This window comes from Bufo gargarizans, chromosome 2, assembly GCF_014858855.1.
Source record: "Bufo gargarizans isolate SCDJY-AF-19 chromosome 2, ASM1485885v1, whole genome shotgun sequence".
NCBI lineage: Eukaryota > Metazoa > Chordata > Amphibia > Anura > Bufonidae > Bufo > Bufo gargarizans.
In genome coordinates this window covers 390862381-390886261 of record NC_058081.1, presented here as the reverse complement: position 1 = coordinate 390886261, position 23881 = coordinate 390862381, and the positions used below count along the sequence as shown (strand labels likewise).

General features: G+C 44.2%; 1 protein-coding gene across 3 annotated transcripts in view; it reads left to right on the top strand.

Moving 5' to 3' along the window:
- RGS14 (regulator of G protein signaling 14) overlaps positions 1-20080 on the top strand; it is a 200798-nt gene extending 180718 nt beyond the window's left edge. For all 3 annotated transcript variants that reach the window (XM_044280805.1, XM_044280804.1, XM_044280803.1), the window contains 2 exons: positions 846-1014; positions 19239-20080. In XM_044280805.1, coding sequence (XP_044136740.1) covers positions 846-1014; positions 19239-19624 — 555 coding nt within the window. In that variant the 3' untranslated portion in view covers positions 19625-20080. The remainder of the gene's footprint in view (positions 1-845; positions 1015-19238) is intronic.
- The last annotated feature ends 3801 nt before the right edge of the window (positions 20081-23881 follow it).

Below are 23881 nucleotides of genomic sequence, written 5' to 3'. Positions count from 1 at the left end.
AACAAATGTTCAATATAGGCACTCATGCTTGCCCCCAGTATTCCACGACTGTGTGCTGACACAGATGATGTCAAACTGTGCTATCAGAGGATTTCCACCAAAATAGGTTTCCATACATTGAGTCACAAGGTAGAATAGTAGCTAAAGTTTGGCAGTTATATTGTCATTACTTGCAGAGATCCTGGCATTTTTCTATTTTGCTGCAGCTGCACATATTGTCAAAGTGACTTCAGGAAGCACAAATATATTAGAAAAATTTTAATATCTCTGTAAGTAAAATAAATATCTTTACCTAAAGGCTGCTCATTTATCTTTACCTTGGTGGCACATTTAAAATTTTAAAGGGAATCTGTCACCTATTTTGACCATATAAAACCGTTAACATAGCAATGTGCAATAAAGTACCTTCTTACCTACATGTGTCTTTCTTTTATTCAACTTTTCATTCTTATTAAAAAGGGATTTTTCTGATATGCAAATGAAGCACGCCTCCTAAGAAATAAATGTCCTCCCACATACTTGCCGAACGGTGCCGCCCCCTCCACTACGTCATTTAATGGTCAAAATAGGTGACAGATTCCCTTTAAGTGTAAATCCACTTTAATCTGAAGTATCAGATATTGTCGTAGACTTGCATGGACATACTGTATATGTATATTTCATGTTCTTTTGCACTATTCTAATCCAAACCAATATGCTAGCTCTGTATCGATGTTATATTTAGAGTTCACATGAAGAAAGCTTATGGCAAACATAGAATAGAGATACATACTGTACTCCCATAATGCACATACGTAGTTGCTGTACTGCAGGGACAGTACTAATGATCATTATATGTCATACAGAAAGAATCTGTAAAGGAAAAACCTGTTGAATTGCGTGCTCCAAGGTTAAACCTTCATCACTGGACACAGAAAGAGGCTACTCATGATCATCATCCATCACTGGCACACAGGCGTAGTGGAATAAGACCAGACAAAGAAAAGATTTATCGACATAACCAGGATATTGAAGGTATAAACATGTTTACGGCTTTGTAGACTAGTCTATTACTTTGTAGTACCACGTAGACTATGCTCAATAGTTTCCGGAGGCTGATAGTATAGAGAATAATATTTGATTTCACTTTTCTTTGAAAAGAGAATAAAATGTATCTATAAATGTATAAATGTGTACCTCTATTAAATGTACTTCTATGCTACAATATGTTGCTATGTTTCTACCATATTGAAGATATGCGTTTACTTAACTCCTTAAGGACCGGGCTCATTTTCACCTTAAGGACCAGGTTTTCTTTGCAAATCTGACCAGTGTCACTTTATGCGGTGATAACTTTAAAAACGCTTTGACTTATCCAGGCCATTCTGAGAATGTTTTTTTCGTCATATATTGTACTTCATGACACTGGTAAAATGGAGTAAAAAAAAATAATTTTTATTTATAAAAAAATACAAAATTTACAAAAAATTTGGAAAAATTAGCAAATTTTTAAGTTTCAATTTCTCTACTTCTATAATACATAGTAATACCTCCAAAAATAGTTATTATTTTACATTCCACATATGTCTACTTTATGTTTGGATCATTTGGGGAATGAGATTTTATTTTTGGGGATGTTACAAGACTTAGAAGCAAATTTTGAAATTTTTAATACATTTTCAAAAACCCACTTTTTAAAGGACCAGTTCAGGTCTGAAGTCACTTTGTGAGGCTTACATAATAGAAACCACCTAAAAATGACCCCATTTAAGAAACTACACCCCTCAAGGTATTCAAAACTGATTTTATAAATGTTGTTAACCCTTTAGGTGTACCACAAGAGTATTTGGAAAATGGAAATTAAATTTAAGAATTTAAATTTTTGGGATAATTTTCCATTTAATCAATTTTTTCCAGTAACAAAGCAAGGGTTAACAGCAAAGCAAAACTCAATATTTATTGCCCCGATTCTGTAGTTTGCAGAAACACCCCATATGTGGCCATAAACTACTGTACGGGCACATGGTAGGGTGTAGAGGGAAAGGTGCACTGTGTGGTTTTTGGAAGGCAGATTTTGCTGGCCTGGTTTATTTACACCATGTCCCATTTGAAGCCCCCCTGATGCACCCCAAAAGTAGAAACTCCATAAAAGTGACCCCATCTAAGAAACTACACCCCTCAAGGTATTCAAAACTGATTTTACAAACATCGTTAACCCTTTAGGTGTTCCACAAGAGTTATTGGCAAATGGAGATGAAATTTAAGAATTTTAATTTTTGGGCTAACTTTCATAACTCCAAAAAAGTGACCCCATTTTGGAAACTACGGGATAAGGTGGCAGTTTTGTTGGGACTATTTTTAGAGTACATATCATTTTTGGTTGCTCTATATTACATTTTTATGAGGCAAGGTTACCAAAAATAGAAATTCTGAAATGTCATCTCCTTTTGCCATAAACTGTTGAGGAACACCTAAAGGGCTAATAACGTTTTTAAAATCAGTTTTGAATACCTTGAGGGGTGTAGTTTCTTAGATAGGGTCACTATTATGCAGTTTCTACTATAGGGGTGCATCAAGGGTTCTACAAATGGGATATGGTGCCCAAAAAAAAAGGTCATCAAAATCTGTCTTCCAGAAACCATACGGCGTTCCTTTCCTTCTGCTCCTTGCCGTTTGATCATAGAGCAGTTTACGACCACATATGGGGTGTTTCTGTAAACAGCAGAATCATGGTAATAAATATTAAGTTTTGTTTGGCTGTTAACCGTTGCTTTGTTACTGGAAAAAAAAACGGTTTAAAGTGGAAAATTTGCCAAAAAATAGCTGTTTTGGCACAGTTTTTATTTTATTTTTTGGACCGTGTTCAACTGAGGGGTTAGGTCATAGAGTATTTTTATAGAGCAGATTCTTACGGACGCAGCGATACCTCATATGTCTAATTTTTTTTTAAATTATTTAGGTTTTACACTATATTATCCTTTTATAAAAAAAAAAAACATTTTAGTATCTCCATAGTCTAAGAGTCAGTTATTTTTCTATTTTTAGCCGATTATCTTAGGTAGGGATGTGAGGACGGTTTTATTGGCACTATTTTGGGGGGAAAAATGACTTTTAGATCGCTTGCTATTAAACTATTTGTGAAGTAAGGTGACAAAAGTAACTTTTTTGCACCGTTTTTATTTAAATTTTTTGCCCGTGTTCATCTGAAGGTTTAAGTCATGGGGTATTTTTATAGAACAGATTCTTACGGATGCGGCGATACCTAATATGCCTAATAATATTTAAAAAAATAATTCGTTTTTTGTTTTAGTGTCTCAAGTCTGAGAACCATAGTTATTTTTCCCTCCGATTGTCAGTGGCTAAATTGGGGAAGGGGAATATAAATTTAGTACTCCATGGAAGTGTGGTACTCCCTGAAGCAACCAATAATGCAGAGGCCCAGATGATCGGGGCACGTGTCACACCGAGTGGTGGTGTCCTTCTGTATTCCCCTCCTGTGACACATTCTGCACCTTTTTGGGGTCCTTCCCTTCTTTCCAGTATGGTGGCCACACCTGGAAAGTGTTGGCCAGGGACGATCCGGGCGCCTCCAGTTCCCGAGCATTGTTGGCCAGGGACGATCCGGGCGCCTCCAGTTCCCGAGGTACTCCGGCCTGCTCTTTCCCTGGTCAGAAAAGATCAGGTCCTTGAGTATTGCCTCATAGAACTGAAGTAATTTCCCTGTATTGCCAGCGCTCCGGGACAGCACAAAAGTGTTGTACAAGGCAACCTGTACCAAGTAGACCGCAACTTTTTTGTACCATGCCCTGGTTTTGCGCATGGCGTTATATGAATTGAGGAATTGATCACAGAGATCCACTCCTCCCATATACCGATTGTAGTCGATGATACTCGCACAGGGACAGGGGTGATGCCGTTACCGTGAATTGTGGACAGTACAAGGACATCACTCTTGTCCTTTTATCTGACCAGCTACAGGTTTCCACTGGTAAAGGCACGGGTCTCACCCCTGGGGATAGGTACCTAGAGGGGGTGGGTAGGGAGGCTGCGTTGATTTTTCCGCACGGTCCCACAAGCAGATGTGGATCTGGCGGCGAGGGACTGGAACAAGGGGATACTAGTATAAAAGTTATCCACGTACAGGTGGTAACCCTTATCTAGTAGTGGGTGCATAAGGTCCCACACAAGTTTCCCGCTAACACCCAGAGTGGGGGTGTTACTCTCACAAAGTTTGTACAGCTTCACGCCATGCCTTGCCCACTTAGAGGGAACATACTGTCCGAAAAGGAGTCTTCCCTTGAATGCAATGAGAGACTCATCAACCGCAACTTCCCTTCCAGGTACATAGGCCTCCAGAAATTTGGCCCCAAAGTGATCGATGACCGGCCAGATTTTGTACAGGCGGTCCTCATCTCCGCTGCACTGGCCAGAGTCCAGCCACTGGCCCTAGCCAAAAAGGAGCCCGGGTGTTGAGCAACGAACTGTTGTGCGTACAGGTTTGTTTGCTCCACCATCAGATTTACAAAGTGGTCAAGGAAAAAAAAAGACTAAAGTAGTCATATTCAGTGAAGCCCACTGTGGAAATCTGGATTCCTGGTTGGCCTACAAAATCAGGAATCGCGGGCTCAAAATGCTCTGGGGTACACCATGCAAGTTCACCGGTAGGGGGCTCTGGTGGACTTAACTGGTGGGCTGGAAAACTAGTACGAGCCCCAGAGTTGCTTGTGCTAGTGTGGGCCACATGGTCCCTAGCATGGCGGTCCCCTTTCTCCGCCGCATTGGGGGCTCATAATCATCGCTAGATGATGAGGAGGATGCGGATAACAAAAGGAAAGTGGGGTAATCCTCATCCTCACTGGGGCTCTCGGACTCGGAGGCAAGCTGGGCGTATGCCTCCTTGGCCGAGAACATCCTACTGGCCATAGGGGAGTGTGTGTGTGTGTGTGCGTGCGTGGAATTTTTTTGTTTAGTGTGCGTGTGTGTGGGGGCACGAGTGTTCGCGGACTTACCCTAAACCTAACAGACCAAAAAAAAAAGGCCAAAAAATGATTATTATTTTTTTTGTAATTCAAACTCACTGATCAACCGTCCGAAGTTGATCAGCGGTGGGGTGTGCGATGCGCTAACAGTGGCCGGACGCCAAGAGTGTTGACCACAGTCAGCGTACGCAGATATGCAGGAGGGCAAGCTGCAGCACCCCTGGGGAGGGGGTCTAGGGTCACGTAGCTGTTCTGTGGACCCCAGACACCCGAATTAGGGGGATGCAACCAAAAACGTTATATATATTTTTTTAAACTAACCTAAACTTTCCCTGAATATCCCTGCCTAACCGAATCTGTCCCGAACCTTTCCCTAAATACCTTTAAGTGAAGGTGAAGGGGGTGCTGGGGTGCTGGCTCTGGAGATCCGTGCAGTGCTCCTCTCTCCTCGGCTCCCAGACACAAAAGGAGGAGGAGAGGAGCACTGCAATAATATGAACTGCCCACCCGCCCCTGCAGCCAAACAGAGACGATCCTGAGAGGTGATGTCACCATCACCTCTCAGGATCGCAGGATGGTGATTGGTGGTGTATTATCACACCACTGATCACCATCCTGTTCCGGGTTATCGGGTCCCCAGAGACCCGAATAACCCGGAAACACAGCAAATCGCAGGTCTGAATTGACCTGCGGTTTGCTGCGATTGCTGACACGGGGGTCACAGGACCCACCGGTTATTGTCCCAGGGTGCCTGCTCAATGATTTGAGAAGGCACCCATTTCCGATCACCGCCAGCCATGCGGCGGTGATTGGAACTACACATGACGTACCGGTACGTCATGTGTCCGCAAGAGGTTAAAGGCTATTTACACCTTTGAGGGCAATTTTTTTTAATTATGGCATTGTACTTATTTTTAGGTAAAAATCATCTTTTCAATTGGCCTTTATTAAAAATATGGAATCCTTTTTTGGGTACATAGCTTAGATGTTCTAATAGCAGCCTGTGGATTTTCTGTCTTTTCCTTCAGACCAGGAGCCGACTGACTCTTTATCTTTGCTCTCTGACATTATAATCACTCATTATAGCTTGGTTGTTATCTCACTGATAAGAATGTGGCTTAAATAAGTGTTTATGACCTCTAGGTATTTAAGGTTTATTAGATGACAGGCACAAAGTGAAAGTACCAGTCACACAATTAGAAAAGCAGTTAAACCTTTGTGACAGAAAGGCTCAATATTTTTAATAAAGGCCAATTGAAAATATGATTTTTAGCTACAAATGAGTAAAATGCAATCATAAACAAAAATTGCCTCCACATGGCCTTTAACCCCTTAAGGACTCAGCCCTATTTCACCTTAAGGACTTGGCCATTTTTTGCAAATCTGACCAGTGTCCCTTTAAGTGCTCATAACTTTAAAACGCTTTGACTTACCCAGGCCGTTCTGAGATTGTTTTTTCGTCACATATTGTACTTCATGACACTGCTAAAATTGGGTCAAAAAAGTTAATTTTTTTGCACAAAAAAATAAAATTTTTACAATTTTTTTTGAAAAATTAGCAAATTTCAAAGTTTCAGTTTCTCTACTTCTGTAATACATAGTAATACCCCCAAAAATTGTGATGGCTTTACATTCCCCATATGTCTACTTCATGTGTGTAGCATTTTGGGAATGATATTTTATTTTTTGGGGATGTTACAAGGCTTAGAAGTTTAGAAGCAAATTTTGAAATTTTTCAGAAATCTTCAAAATCCCACTTTTTATGGACCAGTTCAGGTTTGCAGTCATATTGTGAGGCTTAGATAATAGAAACCTCCCAAAAATGACCCTATTCTAGAAACTACACCCCTCAAGGTATTCAAAACAGTTTTTTCAAACTTTATTAACCCTTTAGGTCTTCCACAAGAGTTAATGGCAGATGGAGAAACAATTTAGAAATTTCTATTTTTGGGAAAATTTTCCAATATAATCAATTTTTTCCAGGAGTAAAACAAGGGTTAACTGCCAAACAAAACTCAAAATGGGTTGCCCTGATTCTGTAGTTTGCAGAAACACCCCATATGTGGTCGTAAACTACTGTTTGGCCAAACGGCAGGACATAGAAGGAGGGGAACACCATATGGGTTTTGGAAGGCAGATTTTGCAGGACTGGTTTTGTTTATACCATGTCCCATTTGAAGCCCCCTGTTGCACCCCTAGAATAGAAATTTCAAAAAAGTGACTCCATCTAAGAAAGTACACCCCTCAAGGTATTCAAAACTGGGTTTACAAACTTTGTTAACCCTTTAGGTGTTCCACAAGAGTTAATGGCAGATGGAGAAACAATTTAGAAATTTCTATTTTTTGGAAAATTTTCCAATATAATCAATTTTTTCCAGGAGTAAAACAAGGGTTAACTGCCAAACAAAACTCAAAATGGGTTGCCCTGATTCTGTAGTTTGCAGAAACACCCCATATGTGGTCGTAAACTACTGTTTGGCCAAACGGGAGGACATAGAAGGAGGGGAACGCCATATGGGTTTTGGAAGGCAGATTTTGCAGGACTGGTTTTGTTTATACCATGTCCCATTTGAAGCCCCCTGTTGCACCCCTAGAATAGAAATTTCAAAAAAGTGACTCCATCTAAGAAAGTACACCCCTCAAGGTATTCAAAACTGGGTTTACAAACTTTGTTAACCCTTTAGGTGTTCCACAAGAGTTAATGGCAGATGGAGAAACAATTTAGAAATTTCTATTTTTTGGAAAATTTTCCAATATAATCAATTTTTTCCAGGAGTAAAACAAGGGTTAACTGCCAAACAAAACTCAAAATGGGTTGCCCTGATTCTGTAGTTTGCAGAAACACCCCATATGTGGTCGTAAACTACTGTTTGGCCAAACGGGAGGACATAGAAGGAGGGGAACACCATATGGGTTTTGGAAGGCAGATTTTGCAGGACTGGTTTTGTTTATACCATGTCCCATTTGAAGCCCCCTGTTGCACCCCTAGAATAGAAATTTCAAAAAAGTGACTCCATCTAAGAAAGTACACCCCTCAAGGTATTCAAAACTGGGTTTACAAACTTTGTTAACCCTTTAGGTGTTCCACAAGAGTTAATGGCAGATGGAGAAACAATTTAGAAATTTCTATTTTTTGGAAAATTTTCCAATATAATCAATTTTTTCCAGGAGTAAAACAAGGGTTAACTGCCAAACAAAACTCAAAATGGGTTGCCCTGATTCTGTAGTTTGCAGAAACACCCCATATGTGGTCGTAAACTACTGTTTGGCCAAACGGGAGGACATAGAAGGAGGGGAACACCATATGGGTTTTGGAAGGCAGATTTTGCAGGACTGGTTTTGTTTATACCATGTCCCATTTGAAGCCCCCTGTTGCACCCCTAGAATAGAAATTTCAAAAAAGTGACTCCATCTAAGAAAGTACACCCCTCAAGGTATTCAAAACTGGGTTTACAAACTTTGTTAACCCTTTAGGTGTTCCACAAGAGTTAATGGCAGATGGAGAAACAATTTAGAAATTTCTATTTTTTGGAAAATTTTCCAATATAATCAATTTTTTCCAGGAGTAAAACAAGGGTTAACTGCCAAACAAAACTCAAAATGGGTTGCCCTGATTCTGTAGTTTGCAGAAACACCCCATATGTGGTCGTAAACTACTGTTTGGCCAAACGGCAGGACATAGAAGGAGGGGAACGTCATATGGTTTTTGGAAGGCAGATTTTGCTGGACTGGTTTATTTACACCATGTACCCTTTCAAGCCCCCTGATGCACCCCTAGAGTAGAAACTCCATAAAAGTGACCCCATCTAGGAAACTACAGGATAAGGTGGTTGTTGTTTTGGGACTATTTTAGGGGTAAATATGATTTTTGGTTGCTCTATATTACTCTTTTTTGAGGCAATGTAACAAAAAAATTAATTCTAAAAAATGTTCTACATTCGCTATTTAGTTTTGTGGAACACCTAAAGGGTTAACATAGTTTGTAAAGTAACTTTTGAATACCTTGAGGGGTGTAGTTTCTTAGATGGGGTCACTTTTTTGGAGTTTCTAGTCTAGGCTACATCAGGGGGGGCTTCTAATGGGACATGGTGTCAAAAAAAAAAACTGTCCATCAAAATCTGCCTTCCAGAAACCGTATGGAGTTCCCTTCGTTCTATGCCCTGCCGTGCGGCTATATAGCCATTTACGACCACATATGGGGTGTTTCTGCAAACTACAGAATCAGGGCCATAAATATTGAGTTTTGTTTGGCTGTTAACCCTTGCTTTATTACCGGCAAAAGGGATTCAAATTGAAATTTTGCCCAAAAATGGGTGTTTTGGCACCGTTTTTGTTTTATATTTTTAACACCGTTCATTCGAGGCGTTTGGTCAAATGTTATTTTTATAGCGACGACTTTTACGCACGCGACGATGCCCAATATGTATGGCTCTCAGACTTTGGAGACACTAAGCAGGCATCCTAAAAACTGCGGCCCTCCAGATGTTGTAAAACTACAATTCCCACCATGCCCTGCTGATGGCTGTAGGTTGTCTGGGCATGCTGGGAGTTATAGTTTTACAACATCTGGAGGGCCGCAGTTTGAGGATGCCTGCTCTAAAACTAATATTTTTTTGGGGAAAAAAAATTGTTTCTGTGTCTCCAAAGTCTAAGAGCCATAGTGTTTTATGTTCTCTAGTGGACTGTTGGGGATTATAAAAATTTAGTACTCCATGGAAGTGTGATACTCCCTGAAGCAATCGATAACGCAGAGGCCCGGATGATCGGGGCACGTGTCACATTGAGTGGTGGTGTCCTTCCGTATCCCCCTCTTGTGACACACTCTGCATCTTTTTTGGGTTCGTCCCTTCTTTCCAGTATGGGGGACCACACCTGGAAAGTGTTGGCCAGGGACGATCCGGGCGCCTCCAGTTCCCGAGGTACTCCGGCCTGCTCTTTCCCGGTCCGAAAAGATCAGGTCTTTGAGGACTGCCTCATAGAATTGGAGGAATGTCCCTGTGCTGCCAGCGCTTCGGGATAGTACAAAAGAGTTGTACATGGCAACCTGCACCATGTAGACCGTAACTTTTTTGTACCATGCCCGGGTTTTGCGCATGGCATTATATGGCGTGAGGACTTGATCAGAGAGATCAACTCCTCCCATATACCGATTGTAGTCGACGATACAATCGGGCTTGAGGACCGTTGCCGCGGTACCTCGCACAGGGACTGGGGTGGTGCTGTTACCGTGGATTGTGGACAGCATAAGGACATCCCTCTTGTCCTTATACCTGACCAGCAACAGGTTTCCACTGGTAAGGGCACGGGTCTCACCCCTGGGGATAGGTACCTGGAGGGGGTGGGCAGGGAGGCCGCGCTGATTTTTCCGCACGGTCCCACAAGCGAACGTGGATCTGGCGGCAAGGGACCTGAACAAGGGAATGCTGGTATAAAAGTTATCCACGTACAAGTGGTAACCCTTATCCAGCAGTGGGTGCATAAGGTCCCACACGAGTTTCCCGCTAACACCCAGAGTGGGGGGACATTCTGGGGGTTGAATACGGGAATCTCGCCCCTCGTACACACGAAATTTGTAAGTGTACCCTGAGGTACTCTCACAAATTTTGTATAGCTTCACGCCATACCTCGCCCGCTTTGTGGGAATGTATTGGCGGAAACTGAGTCTCCCCTTGAACGCAACGAGAGACTCATCAACCGCGACCTCCCTTCCAGGTACGTAGGCCTGCTGAAATGTGGCCCCAAAGTGATCGATGACCGGCCGTATCTTATACAGCCGGTCATAGGCAGGATCACCTCGGGGTGGACATGCTGCATTATCGGAATAATGCAGACATTTCCGGATGGCCTCAAACCGGGGACGTGTCATGACCATACTGTACAGTGGGGTCTGGTATAGTACGTCCCCACTCCAGTATTGCCTGACACTGGGTTTTTGGACTAGACCCATATGCAGCACGAGGCCCCAAAATGTCCTCATTTCGGCTGCACTGACCGGCGTCCAGCCACCGGGTCTAGCCAAAAATGAGCCTGGGTTTTGAGCGACGAACTGTTGGGCGTACAGATTCGTCTGCTCCACCATCAAATTCACCAGTGGGTTACTGAAAAAAAAACTAAAAAAGTCTATTTCAGTAAACCCCACTGTGGGAATCTGGATTCCAGGATTGCCAGCGAAATCCGGAATCTCAGGCTCAAAGTCCACTGGGGGACACCAGCTAAGTTCATCGGCAGGGGGCTCCGGTGAACTTATTTGGTGGGCCGGGAAACCAGTACGAACCCCAGGGCGGCTCGTACTAGGGTGGGCCACAGGATCCCTAGCATGTGTGGCCCCTGGGGGGGGTGGGGGGGGCTGGTGGTGGTGGGGGGCTGGTAGGGGGGGGCAAGTGGCAGGGGGGGCTCTGGGGTCTGATAGATGGATCAAAAAAGTTTTGTGTAAAAGTTCTTTTTTTTTTTTTTTTTTTCCTAACTAACTTTTCCCTTCTTTCCCTTCCTAATGGTGCCTCTCCCTCACTGACCCTAACCTACCTGAGTGGCGATGGGTGCAGGAGGGTGATGGATGCCGATTAGGGGGACACAGGAGCTGGTGCTGGACGATGCTGCACGGTCAGGGTGCTGGACAGGAAGAGGAGGGGAGAGAGGAGCGCAGGAAGTTTGAATCTCGCGCCTCTCTCCCCTGCACCAATCAGCACCCTGGACAGCAGTGTTCAGCACCAGGGCCAGCACCGCCTCCTCAAATCCTCGGACTGCGATTGGTGGTGTAAAATTACGCCACCGATCGCAGTCTTTTTCCGGTTCATCGGGTCACAGCACACCCGAATGGACCGGAAACGCAGAAAACCGCAGGTCTGAATGGACCTGCGGTTTTCTGCGATCGTCTATACGGGGGGGTCAAATGACCCCCCCCTGCGTTGTTACGGGATGCCGGCTGAATGATTTCAGCCGGCATCCCGTTCCGATTAACCCCCGCGGCGCCGGAATCGCGAATTAAAGCCATGACGTACCGGTACGTCATGGGTCCTTAAGGATTCGGGAAACATGCCGTACCGATACGTCATGGGTCCCTAAGGGGTTAACCACCTCAGCTCCCCTAGCTTAAACCCCCTTAACAACCAGACCACTTTTTACAATTCTGCACTACACTACTTTCACGGTTTATTGCTCGGTCATACAACTTACCACCCAAATGAATTTTACCTCCTTGTCTTCTCACTAATAGAGCTTTCATTTGGTGGTATTTCATTGCTGCTGACATTTTTAATTTTTTTTTCTATTAATCGAAATTGACCGAAATTTTTTCACTTTCAGTTGTAAAATTTTTCAAATAAAACTACATTTCTATATAAAATTTTCTCTAAATTTATTGTTCTACATGTCTTTGATAAAAAAAATGCAATAAGTGTATATTTATTGGTTTGCGCAAAAGTTATAGCGTTTACAAACTATGGTACAAAAATGTGAATTTTCGCATTTTGAAGCAGCTCTGACTTTCTGAACACCTGTCATGTTTCCTGAGGTTCTACAATGCCCAGACAGTAGAAACACCCCACAAATGACACCATTTCGGAAAGTAGACACCCTAAGGTATTCGCTGATAGGCATAGTGAGTTCATGAAAGTTTTTATTTTTTGTCACAAATTAGCGGAAAATGATTGTAAGAAAAAAAAAAAGGAAAAAAATTACATTAAGTCTCATATTCCTCTAACTTGTGACTAAAAATAGAATTTTACATGAACTAACCATACCCCTCACGGAATATCTTGGGGTGTCTTCTTTCCAAAATGGGGTCACATGTGGGGTATTTATACTGCCCTGGCATTTTAGGGGTCCTAAAGCATGAGAAGTAGTTTGGAATCCAAATGCATAAAAATGCCCTGTGAAATCCTGAAAGCTCTCATTGGAAGATATTTCTCTCACCCAGCATGGGTATATGTAAAAATACACCCCAAAACACATTGCCCTACTTCTTCTGAGTACGGCGATACCACATGTGTGACACTTTTTTGCAGCCTAGGTACGCAAAGGGACCCAAATTCTAAAAAGAGCACTTTTAGGATTTTACAGGGCATTTTTCACGAAATACCTTGGGGTGTCTTCTTTCCAAAATGGGGTCATTTGTGGGGTATTTATACTGCCCTGGCATTTTAGGGGACTTAAAGCGTGAGAAGTAGTTTGAAATCCAAATGCGTAAAAAATGCCCTGTGAAATCCTAAAGGTGCTCTTTAGAATTTGGGCCCCTTTGCGCACCTAGGCTGCAAAAAAGTGTCACACATGTGGTATCGCCGTACTCAGAAGAAGTAGGGCAATGTGTTTTGGGGTGTATTTTTACACATACCCATACTGGGTAAGAGAAAGATTTCTGTAAAAGTCAACTTTTCCCATTTTTTTAATGCAAAGTTGTCATTTGACAGAGCTATTTCTCTCACCCAGCATGGGTATATGTAAAAATACACCCCAAAACACATTGCCCTACTTCTCCTGAGTACGGCGATACCACATGTGTGACACTTTTTTGCAGCCTAGGTGCGCAAAGGAGCCCAAATTCCAATGAGTACTTTTTAGGAGGGCATTTTTAGACATTTGGATTCCAGACTTCTTCTCACGCTTTAGGACCCCTAAAATGCCAGGGCAGTATAAATACCCCACATGTGACCCCATTTTGGAAAGAAGACACCCCAAGGTATTCCGTGAGGGGCATGGCGAGTTCATAGAAGAATTTTTTTTTGCCACAAATTAGCAGAAATTGATTTTTATTTTTTTTTCTCACAAAGTCTCCCTTTCCGCTAACTGGGGACAAAAAGTTCAATCTTTCATGGACCCAATATGCCCCTCAGCAAATACCTTGGGGTGTCTTCTTTCCAAAATAGGGTCATTTGTGGGGTGTTTGTACTGCCCTGGCCAGCATTAGGAGTTTCTGCTATTCTCCTTATATTGAGCATACGGGTAATGAGATTTTTTTTTTCGTTCAGCCTCCTGGCTGAAAGAAAAAATGAACGGCACAGATTTCTTTCGCATCGATCAATGTGGATTAAAAAATCTCTGCCAAAAAAATGTGCAAAAAAAAAAAAAGGAGGGGAAAGGCGTCTGCCAGGACATATGTCGCTCGTGTAGACAGCTCACTACACTGGTGGTTGGGGCCACGAAACCTCCTGGATGCAGGAGGTTCTCAATGGTCTCTTCCTGAAATTTGAGGAAGGATCTTGTTCTCCCAGCCTTACTGTAGAGAACAAAACTATTGTACAGTGCCAATTGAATTAAATATACAGACGCCTTCTTATACCAGCATCTGGTCCTGTGGGAAAGTAAATAAGGAGCCAACATCTGGTCATTGAAGAGGGTCTTCCCACTGCTCCCTAGGTAGTCAGGGCAACCAACTGGCTCCAGGGTCTCATCTTTACCCTCATAGACTCGAAATTTGTGCGTATAGCCTGTGGCCCTTTCACAGAGCTTATTCAATTTGACCCCATACCGGGTGCGCTTGCTTAGGATGTATTGAAGCCAAGGCGCCCGGTAAAATGTATAAGGGACTCGTCTATGCAGATGTTTTGCTCAGGGGTATACAAATCAGCAAATTTGGTGTTAAAGTGGTCTATGAGGGGCCGAATTTTGTGGAGTCGGTCAAAAGCTGGGTGGCCTCTGGGATGAGAGGTGCTGTTGTCACTAAAGTGCAGGAAACGCAGGATGGTCAAAAATCGTGTCCTGGACATGGCAGCAGAGAACATGGGCATGTGATGAATTGGGTTCGTGGACCAATATGACCGCAATTCATGCTTTTTTGTCAGGCCCATGTTGAGGAGAAGGCCCAGAAAAGTTTTAAATTCGGAAACTTGGATGGGTTTCCACCGGAAAGACTGGGCATAAAAGCTTCCCGGGTTGGCGGCTATAAATTGAGTGGCATACCAGTTTGTTTCTGCCACGACTAAGTCCAAGAGCTCCGCAGTCAAGAACAGCTCAAAAACCCCCAGTGTCGATCCGATCTGAGCTGTCTCAACCCGAACTCAAGACTGGGTGGTGAAAGGGGGAACTTCTGGTGCGGCTGAAGTTGGGGGCTGCCAATCAGGGTTTGCCAGCACCTCAGGGACTCTAGGGGCTCTACGGGCCTGTCTGTGCGGTGGCTGCAACGGGGGAACTAATGCACGTGCCACTGTACCAGCTTCAACTGCCCTTCTGGTGCTCGCCACTTCACCATGTTCTACGGCAGTGCTGGTACTACGTCCAGGATGGGCTGCGCTGCTGGTGTATGCCTCACCACGTAATCCGACAGCGCCAGCCCCACTCTGCTGCCCTTGAAGCGGATCCTGCGCAACCTGTGGTCTAGCAACACGGGGCCGGGTATGCTTGGTGGTATCAGAGACCTCAACCTCATCGTCCGAACTTTGGGTCAGACTGCCACTGCTTTCTACAGTTTCGTATTCTGACCCGCTGGATTCGTCAGATGAGGGTTCCCATTCCTCAACCGACTGGGTCAGAAGCCTGTAGGCCTCTTCAGAAAAATACCCCTTACTTGCCATTTGGTCAACTAAATTTAGGGGGTATTCCCTGAGACTACACAAGAAAAAAAGCAAGCCTGTCTTACAAATGGGAGGCTAGCAAAGTACAGGAAGCCGCTGCGATTGATAAAAAATATCAAAACTGATTTTTTTTTTTATCGCCGCAGCGCTTCTGAAGTGATTGTGCAGTGCTAAAAAAAAATAATAATAATTTTGTCACTGCGGCGGGGCGGGCATGGGTGAACGCACGTGTGGGCGACCGATCAGGCCTGATCAGGCAAACACTGCGTTTTGGGTGGAGGGCGAACTAAGGTGACACTAATACTATTATAGATCTGACTGTGATCAGTTCTGATCACTTACAGATACTATAAAAGTACAAATGCTGATTAGCGATACGCTAATCAGCGAATCAGTGACTGCGGTGCGGTGGGCTTGGCGCTAACTGACGCTAACTACCTAACAAAGGGGCCTAAACTAACCTAAAACCTAACTGTCAATACTAGTGGAAAAAGAAAGTGACAGTTTACACTGATCACTTTTTTCCCCTTTCACTTGTGATTGACAGGGGTGATCAAGGGGTTAATTGGGGTGATGGGGGGTGATCTGGGGCTAAGTGTAGTGTCGGTGTACTCACTGTGATGTCTGCTCCTCTACTGGGACCAACCGACGAAAAGGACCAGCAGAGGAGCACAGAAGCCATTTAACACCTTATATTTATAAATATAAGGTGTTAAATGGCTTCTGATTAGATTTTTTTAAAGTCACCAGCCTGCCAGCGCTGACCATTGGCTGGCAGGCTGGTCACGAACTTCTGAAGTAACGATTCCCGGCCCGTACTGCGCATGTGCGGGCCAGCTCTGCTCGAAATCTCGCGCCTCACGAGAAGAACGCATCGGCGCGTCCAGGAGGAACAAAAGGGCCGCCGCCAGAAAGCGATCCTGCGTGTGGCGGTCCTGAGGAGGTTAAAGAGGACCTGTGGTCTCTCCTGGATGTTACATATATGTTTTGGTCAACTCTTTCCCCATGAAATAACAATATTGAAGCATCTTTCTTAAAGTGGTTGTGGGAGATAATTAGATCAATGATTCGGACAAGACCCCCCAATTAGCTAAATTATGTAATACTAACCTCCAGCACCATTCTCTGTGGTGCTGCTTGTTTACAAACTGTGGCGGTGATACAACGCATGACTGCTGCAGCCAGTCACTGTCCTCAGTGGTGTACTGTAATAGTACTGTAAACAAGCAGCAGTACTGGACCAATGGCACAGAGAACATGCTAGAGAAAGGAGCGAGTATAACATCTTTATTTATTTGAGCTAATTGGGGGATTCGTCCAGGATTTAGAATCTTTAAAAATTTAAGACTCTGCATTGTGCCATTCCACTGTTATTCCTCCTGGAAATAAGACTAAATTGAGAACTGGCTATTAATATGTCCTTTATATATGCTCCAGTATTTACTAAAAGAGACATGTCAGAAGAGTCGAAAGGTCTCCTTTAACTTTAAAGGGAATTGGTCATCGGATACCTTGATTAAATTCATCTGCCATGGGAGATATGGCACGTATGTGGTGAGCAGTGCACATGTGCCGATAGAGTGGAGAAATCAGCATTTATTTGTATGGAAATTAGCCCCTGGGTGTAATGAGGGTGTTGCAGTTGAACTTCATTGCACCCAGAGGCTCAGCTTGACTTCACTGCTTTGACTGACAGGACCAGGCAGGGAAGACAAACTCACACCTGGCCTTGAAGTGTCGAGGCAGCGTGTTTGGTGCATGCGCAGTACAGGCCTGGAGATTTCCCCATCTCTCCAGTGTGCTGTAAATGTAACAGGTTCTAGCAGAGCTCTGTACCTACAGTTTACAGTCTAATGATCTGCTATCTCATTATACACAGTTATACAATATGAAATTCATTGAAGCAGATTACCTGTATGAGATTCACAACTGATGAAAAAGATGCATCATATATAGATGGAAGAGTTGTAACTATGAATGTAATTCCAGTCTAACTTGCCTGGCCTTCCTCCATCAGTAGCCATCTTTAGTTCAGTTTCATACATCTTCAAGTCTGAAAAACGGTCCCATTGATCTGGAATTGCCACAACTAAATAGAGAGTTCCTGGAAAAATTGCAATTTGTAATCTGATGTCCGATTGTGGTCTTGAATATTCATGATTCAAATGTGCAAATATATTACAATAAAAGCATTAAAGGATTGATTCCAACAGCAGGAAGTGTTAGGCCCCTTTCACACGGGCGAGTTTTCCGTGCGGGTGCGATGCGTGCGGTGAACGTATTGCACCCGCACTGAATCCTGACCCATTCATTTCTATGGGGCTGTGCACATGAGGGTTGATTTTCACGCATCACTTGTGCGTTGAGTGAAAATCGCAGCATGCTCTATATTGTGCGATTTTCACGTGACGCAGGCCCCATAGAAGTGAATGGGGTGCGTGAAAATCGCATAGCATCCGCAAGCAAGTGCGGATGCGGTGCGATTTTCACGCATGGTTGCTAAGATGACAGTCTATTCACTGTATTATTTTCCCTTATAACATGGTTATAAGGGAAAATAATAGCATTCTGAATACAGAATGCATAGTAAAACAGCGCTGGAGGGGTTAAAAAAAATAAAAAAAAATTTAACTCACCTTAGTCCACTTGATCGCGAAGCCCGGCATCTCCTTGTGTCTCCTTTGTTAACTAGGACCTGTGGTGAGCATTAAATAGAGGTAAAGGACCTTTGATGATGTCACTCCGGTCATCACATGGTACGTCACATGATCTTTTACCATGGTGATTCACCATGGTAAAAGACCATGTGATGACCGGAGTGACCTCATCAAAGGTCCTTTACCTTTAAATTTAAGTTAAATTATTTTTTTTAACCCCTCCAGCGCTGTTTTACTATGCATTCTGTATTTAGAATGCTATTATTTTCCCTTATAACCATGGTATAAGGGAAAATAATACAATCTACAGAACACCAATCCCAGACCCGAACTTCTGTGAAGAAGTTCGGGTTTGGGTACCAAACATGCGCGATTTTTCTCACGCGAGTGCAAAATGCATTACAATGTTTTGCACTCGCACGGAAAAATCGGACATTTTCCCGCAACGCACTCGCCTCTTATCCGGGCAAAAAAACAGACGCCCGTGTGAAAGAGGCCTTAGGGCTGTTTCACACGAGCGGATGCTGTGAGTGACATCCGCTGCGTGAATGACAGCCAAGACCCGATGCGGACTGCAGAAGCACGGAGCATTAACATGATTGATAATGCTCCGTGCCTCTCTGTGATCTCTTTACTACGAAATCACAGTGAGATAAAGTTGTCATTGTGATTTCGTAATAAAGAGATCACAGAGAGGCACGGAGCATTATCAGTCATGTTACTGCTCTGTGCTTCTGCTGTCTGCATCGGGTCTTGGCTGTCATTCACGCAGCGGATGTCACGCACGGCATCCGCTCGTGTGAAACAGCCCTTAGTCTAGTGACATTCCATTAGTTTAGTATTTATTAGTCCACAAACTCTGACAATCTGGCACCGATCTGCTGTACAATGTAGAGTTCCAGAAAAATAGCTAATTGTAAAATTTTCCAAATACTTCTCTGCAAACATCCAAAAATTACTAATTGATGCAGGATCAAAAGATTTTTACTTTCCTGAGAAGTAGTAAGTACCCACATTAACTGAATTTTGTCGCCCGTTTTATTATTTAGATGTTTTTTGTTACATTTACTCATTTATATGTTTCATGTTTATATGTTATTTTCTCTATATTATCACAGGACTGGTTGAAATGCTGAATAGAGTCCAGAATACCCGGGCAGATGACCAACGTGGGATACTCTGTAAAGAGAACCTTGTTCTCCCAGAGTTTCTGAAACTTCCAATAGATGACAAATGTGATCATTGCCAGATAACATGCCAGGACACTGCTACAGTGATGGAAAGTGTTCACCCATGTTCAGATGTTTCTACTGAGAACTGCAATGAAAAAAATGTTTTGTCAGGCGGCACATTGCCATCACAAGAAACAGTGTGCTGCCCATTTTCTCACATAGAGAACACCAATGCTTCCACCTGTATTCCCATTGATAACCAAGAGACAGTGATGGCTGGCAATGTAACCTCTCTACAACCATGTACAGAGGAGAAGGACACTGTGCTTTAACCATTAACCTTTTCTTCTATTTATTAAAGTAATGTACTATGGATACTGGCTGGGTGTAGCTTGTGCAGGGTTGTAGCTATATGAGGCGCAGAGATAGCAGAAGCTTCTGAGCCCTGGTGCCTCATGGGGCCTAAAGGCCCTTCTGCCACATTAAGAGGCATCATTATTAAATTACACATTAGATCGGTGGTATTGTTGCATATTATGCATCGGGGACCCAGCACCATAAATTACACCTCTGGGCTTCTCATCACTCAACCATCATTCAGACAAGACCAAGCCAATATATAAACCACAGGTCTGCATTGCCATCATCCCATTTATGCAAAGATTACTGTTTACTGTATTATTTTGTATAATGGCAGCAGCTACTCTTAGCATTGCTTACTTTCTCATGGCTAATGTCAAATCACGATTATAAAGAACTTTGTGCCAATGATAAGATTGGTATTTATATCTGGCTTTGTGACCACTTTTACTTTTTATGCATAAACAATCAAATTTAATTGATGCTTGTCTCACAAGTAGGTCCTCTTCAGTCAGCTTAAATGGATTTTCTAGATTCAGAATGAAGATGGTTTACACCCAGAATAGACCAAACATATCAGATTACTGGGGATCTGACTCTTGGCACTCCCAGCAGTCAGAAGTTTGAAGGTGGTGCGCCTCTTGTGCAAAAATTGCGACCTGCTCATTGTTTACATCAGTCCGTCTACCTGCATGATGTTTAATTAATAGTCATTTGTCATGGTGGGGAGTGGGGGAAACCCCCCACCATACAATGTAAGAAGGATAATGATAGCAACTAGGCCATGATGCTGGGATCAGGAAGCAGGTCACCTCCTATTGCGTCCCTAATCCTCTCCCTAACTCCTAACCGTATGAGCGGACCCTGATGGTGGGACGGCTCATACCCTGGATACCTAATATCCTGAGTCACCCTAGAAATACCTACTTAAGAGCAGGGGAGAGACTACTTGTTCATCCACAACACGGAGGAACAGGAGTCTCTAAAGGCCTAGAGGCAAGGAAAGGGGAATTACCATATGCAGCATCTGGATCGACAGGTAAGAACACCGGAAAACTCACTTACCTGCCGCTGCCACTACGACTGGAACCCGAGCATAAGTACAGGTGCCCACACACCAAACAGGACACCGTACAGACAACACACACAGGTAGCCATCACTCCTGATACTGCCTAGAACCCATGCCGCAAGGAGCACGGCAGCCCCAGGCAGCACTGCATACAGACTAATGGTTAAAGCCTCCGGGAAACCAGCCCCCTCACGGAGGTATAAACGTACCGGGTGACGTATAGCATACATGCAGGGACCAACACCAACGAAAGCCCAGACATGTAACAACCAGCAAAATGCTACACACACCCAGAACATAAACCCACACCACACATACAACAAGTGAGGGTAAAGGTACAAGGAGGGTATATAAGGGAGGAAAATTTATGTTCCATAAGGTGGCCCTCAAGGACTGGGCAGAAACACCCACGCAAGGAGCAAAGCTCCAACACCAAGCATGTGTCATGGAAGGTGTACAGGAAACTACCGTATTTTTTGCCCTATAAGACGCACCGGCCCATAAGACGCACCTAGGTTTTTGAGGAGGAAAATAAGAAAAAAAATATTTTGAACCAAACGGTGTGCTTTTGGTGGTTTTTGAACTAATTGTGGTCTGTGGGTGACGCACTGTTATGGGGGATCTGTGGATGACGCACTGTTATGGGGGATCTGTGGATGACGCACTGTTATGGGGGATCTGTGGATGACGCACTGTTATGGGGGATCTGTGGATGACGCACTGTTATGGGGGATCTGTGGGTGACGCACTGTTATGGGGGATCTGTGGGTGACGCACTGTTATGGGGGATCTGTGGGTGACGCACTGTTATGGGGGATCTGTGGGTGACGCACTGTTATGGGGGATCTGTGAGTGACGCACTGTTATGGGGGATCTGTGGGTGACGCACTGTTATGGGGGATCTGTGGGTGACGCACTGTTATGGGGGATCTGTGGGTGACGCACTGTTATGGGGGATCTGTGGGTGACGCACTGTTATGGGGGATCTGTGGGTGACGCACTGTTATGGGGGATCTGTGAGTGACGCACTGTTATGGGGGATCTGTGAGTGACGCACTGTTATGGGGGATCTGTGAGTGACGCACTGTTATGGGGGATCTGTGAGTGACGCACTGTTATGGGGGATCTGTGAGTGACGCACTGTTATGGGGGATCTGTGAGTGACGCACTGTTATGGGGGATCTGTGAGTGACGCACTGTTATGGGGGATCTGTGAGTGACGCACTGTTATGGGGGATCTGTGAGTGACGCACTGTTATGGGGGATCTGTGAGTGACGCACTGTTATGGGGGATCTGTGAGTGACGCACTGTTATGGGGGATCTGTGGGTGACACTTATGGGGGATCCTCTCTGGATGGCACTGTTATGAGGATGAGGATCTGTGCATGACAGTTATGGGGGGGATCTGTGGATGACACATATATAGCATCTTATGCTATGTGTCATCCACAGATCCCCTCCATAAGTGTGGGGGTCGCATCTGCTTTTATAATGGGGGTGGGGGTCGCATCTGCTTTAATAATGACAGCGGGGCCTGTGCAGTGACTGTATTCTACTAAACGGGCCCCGCTTACTGTATAATCATATCCCTAATAGTTAATTGTTGTATGCATGTAAAAGCATAATGAGCGTTAATGAGCGCTGTGTATTACTTACAATTAGAAGCGCTCGCCGTTCGGAGCAGAGAGCAGAGAGGAGGCAGGCCGGGAGGACGGGCGCTGGCAGTGTGAGTCATACGTCATGCGCCCACGCCGCCTGCTTCATTCATAAAGTGGGCGGCGCAGGCGCGTGACGTATGACTCATGTTGACAGCGCCCGTCCTCCCGGCCTGCCTCCTCCCTCCTCTCTGCTCCGAATGGCGAGCGTTTTTAATTGTAAGTAATACACAGCGCTCATTATGCTTTTACATGCATACAACAATTAACTATTAGGGATATGATTATACAGTGAGCAGGGCCCGTGTAGTAGAATAGTCACTGCACGGGCCCCGCTGTCATTATAAATGCAGATGCCGCCCCCAGCCCCTCCCCCCTCACAGTTGATACACCCGCCGGCGGGTGTATCATTGAAAACAAGGCAAAATCAGCTACATTCGCCGTATAAGACGCACTGCTATTTTCCCCCCACTTTTGGGGGGGGGGGAGTGCGTCTTATACGGCGAAAAATACAGTAGAAGACACAAAATGAATATCCGACTCACTGGATCCAAAACTAAGGAACAAAAGGGAGAGCCCTGCATCACACCTGGCTCTCTCCCTGACTGCTCAGCCTATGCAAAAATCCCAATGGTAGATGATCGCATATCCTCGTACCTCGACTGTATAACACCTGAACACCCTATAATAGTGAGGGGACATGGCCACCGGCTCCCTACACTTGATACGGAGGGAATCAGGGTCACCTGGGATCCAGCAAACAGAAAAACACAAATGAATGAACAAAACTTATCTGTAGAAGACTCAGAAGTAGGATCAGCATGCACACACTCCAGGAAGGAATATAAACCGCAAAGTGAAGCAGTCTGGGAAGGGATTTAAAGGGATGCAATCAGTGCAACTACATGACAGCTGAGAGAGGCTAACGAGATGAGAAAATGAAGGCAAAACAAAAAGGAAGCTCAAGGAGGAGGTTCTGAAAGACATCTGTCAGAGCTTCTCAGATGTCTGGTGGTGACAGCATGGCTGCAGTACAACTGCACCCAGCCAGCAAGCCACAGGTTTATATTAAGCTTGCGACCGCACCCAGGAAACACCTTAATCCCCACTAGCCAAAACATTAACTACTTGCTCACCAAACAGCAGGGAGGCACACCTTAAAGGGGAAGTGCACATGCAAACGGCAAACTATACATTGCCCCTGGCAACCAGTCTGCACGTCAACCGCGTCACGGTCAAACACCAATATGACCATGACACCATGGTGCAGAATATTGTGTTTGATCTTATCGAAGATCTCAGGCAAGATCCTAAACCTCTGCTACGAGTGACTGAAATCACATATGCGTTTTTTTGGTGCAGTTTTTTTAAGCCTGAGCCAGGAAGGGATTTAAAGGGATGCAATCAGTGCAACTACATGACAGCTGAGAGAGGCTAACGAGATGAGAAAATGAAAGCAAAACAAAAGGTAGCTCTAAGAGGGGGTTCTGAAAGGCATCTGTC